A 10,469-nucleotide genomic window follows, 5' to 3' on the forward strand; every position below is an offset into this window, starting at 1 on the left:
TAAGAATATAAAAATTCAAACATGGAGAAACTTAAATCGAGGCAAGAAACATGCAAAAAACTTGTATACAAAAACAAAATGCAATTGGAGAAACTAAAATTTGTACACTCATGCATGCGCCTTTTTCAATGTTCCCACTACGTACATCATAGAGACAAACAGACACTAATACAACTATTCAGTTTTCTATACTACTACTACATATAATCAAATTACATATAATCAAATTTTTACCAATACATACTTAAGAATATAAAAATTCAAACATGGAAAAACTTAAATCGAGGCAAGAAACATGCAAAAATTTGTATACAATAACAAAATGCAATTGGAGAAACTAAAGTTTGTACACTCATGCATGCGCCTTTTTCAATGTTCCCACTACGTACATCATAGAGACAAACAGACACTAATACAACTATTCAGTTTTCTATACTACTACTACTACATATAATCAAATTACTTATAATCAAATTTTTACCAATACATACTTAAGAATATAAAAATTCAAACATGGAAAAACTTAAATCGAGGCAAGAAACATGCAAAAAATTTATATACAATAACAAAATGCAATTGGAGAAACTAAAGTTTGTACTCTCATGCATGCGCCTTTTTCAATGTTCCCACTACGTACATCATAGAGACAAACAGACACTAATACAATTATTCAGTTTTCTATACTACTACTACATATAATCAAATTAACAAGCAGCCATTTAAACATCAGATCACATATACATGCATAGGTATTACATATCAGTATAGTGATATATATAAAGACGCACACTCACATCAGATACATGGAAGCCACTATACATACCTTAATACAAAAAAACATACAATCAAACAGACATATATGCAGACAAAAAGCTGTAGCTACTATGTAAGTTTCTGCAACTTTTATAATTTTTTTGCTTCTTGCAAACTATTGCAGCAAAAACTATTAGAAACAGGAGCATTATGTCTATGTAAAAAATGTGGTGGAGGCGAAAAGAATGAAATATTCTATAGGGGCATTGAGAGAGTTCGCTATATAGCCTTTTAGAAAAACAGTTATGATCATTACCAATGCAAAATCAAATAAGGATTATTTGAAGTAAACTCTAACCTTGGAATCAACTAATGATCAGATTGATTCCAAGGTGAGGAGAAACTTCACTTTTATATCATTTGTTAAAATTATTGATATGATATCTTTCAGTAAACATACGGATGATGAGCTACTTTTAGGGATTGTTAGATAAACATAGGGGTCATAAAAAAGTCATAGATATTTTTAGATATACCATGGAATCAATTAGGATTCATATAGGAACTCATCAACATATAGGATTCATCAGCTTCAGGGATCATTAATTTAAAAAAAAAACGATCATTACAAACACATAGGGACTATTAGAAATATAGGTTAGAATACGAGGTCTTTAATTATGCATAAAGGTAAGCAATTGTACCTAGGTTTTTTTTATTTTATGTAAAGAATGTTAATTATAAATGGAGATTAAAAATTATACATATAAATTAATCGTTTCACAGAGGGATCATTTGTTACACATAAAGATAAAGGATGATTATTTATACATATGGATCCCTGGTTACAATTAGGGCTCGTAAAATATAAATAGGGCTCACGATATATATATAGGAATAATTAGTTATACGTAGTGATCTTTAGTTATACATTGATATCAAAAGTTAATTAACGGGATTATAAGTTATTCATAGGTAACACTATTTATGAGTAGTGATCATCAGTTATATTTAGAGATCATTAGTTATATATAGGGATCATTTTTTTAACATAGGAATCCTTGGGGATCATCTATTTATAATAAAAATTTATAAAAATTGAAGTTAAGTTTGAACAACTGCTTGATCATTTTTCAAGTTTTTTCTTAGACTTTTTTTCAATTTTTTCAAATTTTCCACATAAATTTGCCAAAAAAGTTATTTGGAACCATTGCAAATCATCACTTATTACATGAGGAGAATTGGTTGATTGTCATAAAATAAACGAGGACTATTGGTTGTCTCATATTACATGGTGACTATTATTATCTATACCTAATGATAATTCATGGACGACAAACCTCATCATAAATCACTATATGCAAACCTAACGCAAACTAAAACATTTTCCAAAATGGCCAGAGCAACTTTTTAAAATATCAGCTCGTGCTATACTAAGGGAGAAAAAAGAAAATAACTTCTCTTAAGACTTCTGCAGCATATATAAGTTAATGAGAAATTGGAGAAAAAGGTGGGACAACAGCTAATCCCTAGTCTCATTGAACTTAAAAACTAAGAGCCGTCAAAGAACTTCTTACTCATAGGTAAAAGCTGTAATTACTGGATTTTTGCATCATCATAGGCTTTTCAAATAATGAAACAAACAATCTGATCATTGTGGTTTTTGTCGAATGTTTTTTTTTTCAATGAATTTTCATTGTTGTTTGCTTGCAACAACCCTTTGCGGGTGCTGAGTAATTATGGCATATGATTTTGTATCGAGACAAACTCAAGCACATCAGAAAACTTGCCATGGCTCAAATCTGGTGTCACTTTTGGCCCCCTCGATTGTGATTTGATTTCTACGAAACATTCAAAAATTTTGGATTATTTTTGAAGCTCTTTGTCTTTAATCAGTGTAGCTGGAACATTATGTGCTACTTATTTAGTAATTAGATATCCTTGTTGTGATTTGATCTAGTCCTGAAATCTTTTGACTTCTCTAAAGGTGTCCCATCACCCAACTGAAATCCAAGCATTAAAAGTGAATAAAAACATTTCAGCTAGAGGTGGGTGGAGGTGTAAGTCACTCTAGGTAAAATCAAGAGGGTGAACGCCGTAGATTGTAATTGTTAGAACCGGGGTCTAAGTGCTCTTTTTGAATTTCGAGTTATAAAGTCGAGCACATGTCAGTTATCGATAGAAAAATAATAGTAGAGTCAGGGGTTTTGGTCAAGCACGAAATCAAAAAAAAACTCGAGCACGGTCAAAACAAACCTCGAGCCGGGTCGAAACATATTTCGCGCAAGGTTAAGCACGATAGAAACAAACCTCGAGCACGGTCAAAACATACCTCGAGCAACGGCGAGCACGATTGAGCACGGTCAAAGTACACCTCAAGCTTGGCCGAAAAAACCGGTTGTTCCGCAATAATACGGGTTCAAAGAGAAACATTTCTTTCTTCCATATATCGATTTTCATTTCATATTTTTAGAATCAAATGGTTATAACTATTCCAAAAGATTGAAAAAAATGTCCAAAAAAGCTTACCTCTACACGGCATATAAAATGCAAATAACTCTAATGATTTCACGAGGAATCATCCGAGTTCACGAGGAATCATACGAGGAATTAATTGATTGAGCAGTTTTGAAGCATTGTTTTGCGAACAAGAAACAAATCATGATATTACAAATATTTTTTCAGAACAATAAACAATGGATGACGGATATTGGCACAGCAAAGTACCTTACATCAGGAGGGCGGTGTATCGAGTAGCATAAAAAACGTAAAATTAAACAATGTATCGAATAGCATAAAAATCCAAACAGAAAATTCAAGCAAGTCCCCTGCTTTCGCAAGTGATGCAAATGCCGGCATAACTAAACTATTATACACAAAACATGGATGAACCATACAATACCAGGATCTCTTCAACTGTATCCCCTCGGGTACCTAGTAGCGAATATCCCCCTGTAAAAATTTAAACCAACGGTTAAGCATATGATAGTTTTAAACCCAGTCCCCCCTCCGATTGTAGTGTTTGTTTACGTTCGAGTTCACATAAGTGATGCAGTGTTTTTAGTTCGGAGAGTGACATTTCTTGAAAATAAGTGTCAATGTTAGTGATGGAATATGATTGGTTAGTTATTAATATTTTATAGAGATTGCTTTATCAATGTAATTGATTTAAAAATACTAGTTTAGAACTGGTTCTAATAAACATTTTTAGACTTATAGAGTTCTTGGATTTGTTTTCTGATGATGATCAGATTGCTTTTGGCACTTGCAAGTTTTTGGCTCGAACGATTAATTGCAGGCAATCATTCAATAAGTTGATTCGATATATCAATGGCCGAATGTTGATCGATTTAAAATGTAAATTTTAAGCTGGATAAAGAGTTGGTTCACACAAAAATGACATTCTAGTCCACTAATTTGTGAGCCTGGTAAAAGTTTAATATGTTTATCATTATAATAGACTAGCATAATCTTTACTAACATGCTTCCCGAAGTCTACGGTACATCCCGTGTCAAGGTGGAAGCTTGAAGGATTGCGTTAACTTGGGAGGAATCTTCATTGAAATCAAAAAGAAGGCTAATTTCACGTTATCCGAAATTTTCGTCAATTATCAACCAGAAATCTGCAATTCCAGTTACTTCGAGGAAGCCAGAGCCGGATTCGCAAAAAGGTCGGCAACAGAATGAATATAATCTTCCATTATAATGATCCTATTCTTCTTAATTCTAGCGAATCGATTCATTTCGTTGTCGTTCCTTTGACGAGGTCTTTGATTTCAAATTGACCTTTTGGCTAGTTCACATCTATACTTCCTAGTTTAAATCTGTTACTTTACGATTAATTGATTGAGCAGTTTCGAAGCATTGTTGTGCGGACAAGAAACAAATCATTAGATTACAATTTTTTTTTTGAGATCAATAAACAATGGATGACGGATATTGGCACAGCAAAGTACCTTACATCAGGAGGGCGGTGTATCGACTAGCATAAAAAACTTAAAGTTGAACAATGTATCGACTACCATAAAAATCCAAACAGAGAATTCAAGCAAGTCCCCTGCTCTCGCAAGTGATGCAAATGCCGGCATAACTAAACCATTATACACAAAATATGGATCAACCATACGATTCCAGGATCTCTTTAACTATATCCCCTCGGGTACCTAGTAGCGAATATCCCCCCCTGTAAAGAGGTAAATCAACGGTTAAGCATATGATAGTTTTAAACCCAGTCCCCCCTCCCCCAAGGGACGTACCGTAGAATATCCCCTTCGCCAAGTTGTTTGTCCAAATTGAATGTCCAGTTTGTCTACATCTGCTTGCATGTCATTATAAAAATCGACAAACGATCTTGGTTTATGTAAAATGTATCATCTTCAATAAGTGTAAAATCACCGCAACTTTCAATTTTCAAGAAAGAAAAAAATATTTACAACAACTTACAACTTCTCGATTTTTTTGCTCAAATAACTTTATAAAATGATCTGTCTGAAGTTTTTGTATTTGTATTTATTAGTCCAAGCAACAAAAGGAAACAAGTTTAACTGGCCTGTAAGCGTCGAGGTGATTCATGGCTCTTTCAAAACAGTTTGTATTTTTTGCCAATGAATGATGCTGCAGTTAAATCTTGAAATGAAGCATAAATTGCATTTATAGTGTTGTCGGAAAGAATTTTTTTTCATTTGAATGTAAAAACTTTATCAATCAGTCTTGAAATATTTTTCAACCTTTTTTGAAATTTTTTTCAACGTCTTCGGATTTCCTGCAAAATTGGTCCCAAATTTACACCATTACACGAGACATTTTTTTAATGAAAGTTTCCCTGACAATTTTTTTTTCGCACTTAAAGTCCCTCTAATCATAAAATTTTGACTCGTCTACTGAATTACATTTTGAATCATTTCAAATCTTAGTTTGTCTCGCTTTTTAATCAAAAAGAGTCTTCAATATAGGTGATCATATTCGTCGGAAGACTCAATATTAGTTTTTTAGTCTGGCTATGGTCTTAATTTTGTTTTTTTTATCAATGATGGAAAATATCATCTTCAAAATTACCCAATAAAGATTAACTTTTGATGTTCAAAAACTATCTACCTGCACTCAGTAAAATTATAATGGATTTCAGTCTCCATACATTTCAAAAAGAATTGATTATAATCGATTAAAAATGGATTATATTGTTACTATTTTTCAAAAAATAAAAATATTTACAACCGATTCTAATCGATTATAATCGATGATTTTATGAAAGTTTTGTTTTCTCAAATTTTATTGAATTATAATCCATTATTATTCAACAAACGTTATCGCTTCATTTCATTTTAGTTTTGTTTTGTTTTGCGTGCATTTTCTTTTAGTTCGGCAACCAATTGAAGAGCACGCAAAAAAAACATGAAATTTGACGAAAACATGTGGTGCATGAAATTTGACGAAAACAAGGTTTTTTAATGCCTTGGGAGAGCTTGGAATCAATCTAGTCAACCGTTATAGGGTTTAGGAGACCCCACCTCCCTCGGGAAAATCCTAGATCCGCCCCTGGCGTACTGATTCCCACTTCTTACTGATTTTTACTGTGTTTTCATGCAGAATAGCTAAATTATAATCCATTAAGCTTGATTTTTTCTTGTAAAATAATATTTTGATAGAAAAAGGGATTATAATCTACTATAATAGATTATAATAGATTATAATAGATTATAAGAGAATCTAAGAGATTATAAGAGGTTATGAGCTATTTTCGGAAAAATTATAATCAGTTATAATTGGTTATAATTTATTAAAATGTCACCAAAATGTTATCATTGTAATGGATTATAAATCGTTTAAGCATCTAAAATTGGCGCTTATAATTAATTATAATTTTGCTAAAAGTATGATTTTTTTAATAATATAATCGATTATTTTCTCTTTTTACTGAGTGCGGGTAGGTTCATAGCAATTTGTTATATACTTGAGACTTGCAATCAAAATATTTTGATAACTACAATAAATTTTACCGTGTTAAAAGATGTTGGTGTAGGCGATATCAAGTGGTCGATAGATGTTTCATTAGCTAGTGTTAATCCTTAAAGATCAAAACTAGATATTTAGATATTTATGAAAACTAAGCAATTCTCAATATTCGTTCAAATTATTTATCTTTTATCAAAATATTAAAATAAAATAATAGAACCATAAAAAAGTTTTTGATTTTGAAGTCGTAATTTGCGTAGTGTTCCATTTTGTGAAAAAAGTGAGGAAATTATATGCTAGTAGTTTTTTTTCTTTTTATATCAACTTTATAAAAAAGATTTACTCTCAGTGGCTCGATTGCTATATGTTCGTGGGTCCGCCGTGTTCATGAACCACTATATTCGCGTGAAAGGAATCTAGCTAAGCTGTTCTTTTTGTTTCGACATTCGAAATGAAAGTAATGGAATATTTGTTCTCAGGGTGAGTTTTTCTTCTTCAGAGAAATTTCGACTTTTTAACTAGCCATTTTTGACGGGATTTTTTAAATATCATTTAAGGTTAAAAGATTGTTATTTTGGCCAATTTGGGACAATTACAGGGCGATATATTTCGCGTTAAGGCGTAAGCGAGGTTTAATCCGTCTTAGAAATAGCTCCAAATTGGTTCAAGGAAGCTTATATGCCATAATTGATTTGTTAATAGGAGCAATATCTATCACTTCAAACTTAATATGATGTGTGGGGGTTGTTTTCACAAAAATTTCAATTTTTTTAAAATTTTTTATTTTTGTTTCATAACATTTTTCATGTTGTTACTGCTCCATAGAGTTTAAAAGGCAGTCGTAACATTCAAGGCTTGGCCCTGATACGAGCAGTCTTGTTATATTTTGTTGCTGAAAGTGTAGCGCACACTATTTAAGCGTGGCAAATTATCTATCACACTGAGTAATTTCAAATTGAAATGAGGCAATCTAATTTGTCTTATTAGTTACATACACATATCAAATTTTAACACTTTAAATTTGAAATAATCAGTCTGAAGTGTCAAAATTTTATCAATTTTTTTTACATTATTGTTCCGACTTTCGATACGAAAGTAACGGAATATTTGTGGTCGGGGAGTGTTTTTTTCTTCAGATAGTTTTTGACTTTTTAACTAGACATTTTTGACGGAATTTTTTAATATCATTAAAAAAGTATTGTTTCCTGAATTTAAATTTAAAAAATATTTACCTGTGATCATTTTGTATGTTATGAGTGTTTAAAGATTGCCATTTTGGCCAATTTGGGACAATTAACGCGCGATATATTTTGCGCTATTAACGCGTAAGCGGAGATTTAATCCGTCTTAGAAATCATTACTAATTGGTTGAAAGAAACTTATTTGCCATAATTGATTTGTTACAAAGAGCGAAATTTTTCTTTTGTACTTTATAAGGCGTGTGGGGGGATGATTTCATAAAAAAATTTAGAAAAAGTTTAGAATTTTTTTTCTTTTGAATTTACTACATTTAATTTTTTAACGTTAACACCGCTCCACAAACCTTAAAAGGCAGTCGGAACATTCAGGGCTTTGCCCTGATATGAGCAGTATTGTTTAATATTTCCATTTAATACCACAAATATAATAATATACCATTTTACATTTATTCGAGACCAGTTAATGGGCACTTGGAACATTCAAGGTTTTGCCCTGATAAGAGCAATCTTTTTTATTTTATAGAAATTTGAATAAAAAAAGCATTTTCAAAAAACGAAGACCTGCAAACTAGGCATGTATTGTGTACCAAACTAGGCATGTATTGTGTACAACCTTCAATGAACTTTCGAAATTTTTCAACAGAGTGTATCCTACGCTAATATCAGAAATTGTTGGTACTTTTTAGAATTTTTTTGTTATAAAATGCCATTTAATTTTTTCTTCAATCATTGGAAAAAAAGTTGGTTGGTATTTTAAATTAAAACGATACCAGTAAGATTGTTTGGAGAGCCAAATTTCAAAATAATAAATTACCTTCGATTTATCAACCATAGTTTCAATAGTCAATTAAGGGATCATAAAGAGCTCTTAATGGACAATTGAGGATATAAAATACTTAGATTGAGCAGGGGCGGATCTAGGATTTTCTTTTTGAGGGTCGACCTTTTTTTAAGGACGTTCAAAATGATTTTCCGAGCTCCCAAACCAAAGCACTAAAAAGACGTGGTTTTAGCCAAATTTTCTTCAGCGTTTTGAGGCACTTTTTTTGAAAATTTTGACAAAAAAAATTGCCATTTTTTGGCTCGCACTCCCCCTCAAAAATAGTATATATCTGCACCAAAGGCAGAGAAAACTTTTAGGTCCGTCTCCCAAAAAAGGTATCTCAAAATAGTAAAAAAAAAGGGGTCCTTTGGGTCGACAGGGGGTGTAATCCTTGAGAATCAGGGGTCCGCCCCCCTCCTCCCGTCCTAAAATCACATTGAGGCTAAGTGTTTCCTCTGTATTCTTTTAGACGAGATCTTTTGAGAAAATCAATTTTGAAACTTAAACCGAAAAACTTTTTTTAGTTATAGCCATTACGACTCCTTCAAAGAAAACTAATTGCCATCATTAGTTTTTATCATTCATCCTAGGTTTGCATCAATCAACCTAATCTCCGAACTTTTTGACATGATTTTAAAATTCCCCAAGAAGTTAAATAGGTTTTTTATAGGTTCTAACTGCCATCAATCGTTTGTATCATTCATCTAGAATCGTGGAGTCATTGGGAGTCTTTCATTTGTTTCCACAGACCTCAAAAATTTTTTATCAACGTCACTCGTTTTTGCTGCGTATGTGTTGCTGGTTTTTCAAAAGATGTCGATCGCTCCTTAAATAAATTTCTGCTCTCACGTGCAAGATACGGGTGACTAGTTCTTGCATGTGGCAGCATGCTAAATTTAGTATTATTTTTTGACAGCAAATTTTTCACTGCAACTAATTTTTGATAAGGAACAAATGACAATATAGTGAAGCATTAAAAAATTGATTAAATTAGGATGGACTTGTTTCTTTACATGAAACTTCTGTCACATACTAACTTTATTATAAGAATGAAATTCAAGTTTTCAAGAATGACATTAATTGTATGTTGGTTTCTTGCATTAAAATTGCAAGAGTAATTTTTCCCGAGATTGAAAATGACAAAAACTCATCATTGTACGCTCACGCATTTGACCCTGAGGGCAAATTTTCAACATCGACTTCGTCTGTTTTTGAATGCTTTTCTTCGTTGCTTTTTTTCTTCCTCTTTTCGCTTCCATGCACAGTTATAACTTGAACTTCATGAGACAGAATAGGGACTAAATTCTGAAGTGAGTCATCGTCTTCGTCGTCACTGGGACTGAGTAGGATGACCATAAGTCGGTAGACGTCCATCATGACCAGCACTGAGTTCTTGACCATGAAGAAGTAGATGGAATCGTTTTGGTTCACTCCGAAGCGGAATACTAGCATAAGACGAACTATCAGGAATGGAAGGTCCTGAAAACATTTAATCATGATAATCAGGGCGTATCTAGGATTTTCTTGAGGGGGGGGGGGGGCGGATTTTCAAAAAATTTAGGTCGACCAAATTGATTTTCCGAGCTCTTCCAAATCAGCAAAAAGACCCTGTTTTGGTCAAAATTTCTGCGCCGCAGGCAAAATTTTGAAAAACAGGCCAAAAAAGGCGTTTTTAGGCACTTTTTGGAAAATTTTGACCAAAAAATCGCGGTTTTTTGGCGCGAGCTCCCCCCTCAAAACCT

General features: G+C 32.6%; 1 protein-coding gene across 1 annotated transcript; it reads right to left on the reverse strand.

The window, feature by feature from the left end:
- Positions 1-9,516: 9,516 nt before the first annotated feature.
- Positions 9,517-10,209, reverse strand: LOC134856490 (uncharacterized; the record flags this gene model as incomplete). Its single annotated transcript, XM_063872760.1, is given in 1 exon segment — positions 9,517-10,209. A coding segment is annotated over 1 exon segment (321 nt), but the record flags the coding sequence as incomplete, so codon positions are not given.
- Between the last annotated feature and the right edge of the window lie 260 nt (positions 10,210-10,469).

Source organism: Symsagittifera roscoffensis, unplaced genomic scaffold (genome assembly GCF_963678635.1).
Source record: "Symsagittifera roscoffensis unplaced genomic scaffold, txSymRosc1.1 SCAFFOLD_1001, whole genome shotgun sequence".
NCBI classification, from domain to species: domain Eukaryota; kingdom Metazoa; phylum Xenacoelomorpha; order Acoela; family Convolutidae; genus Symsagittifera; species Symsagittifera roscoffensis.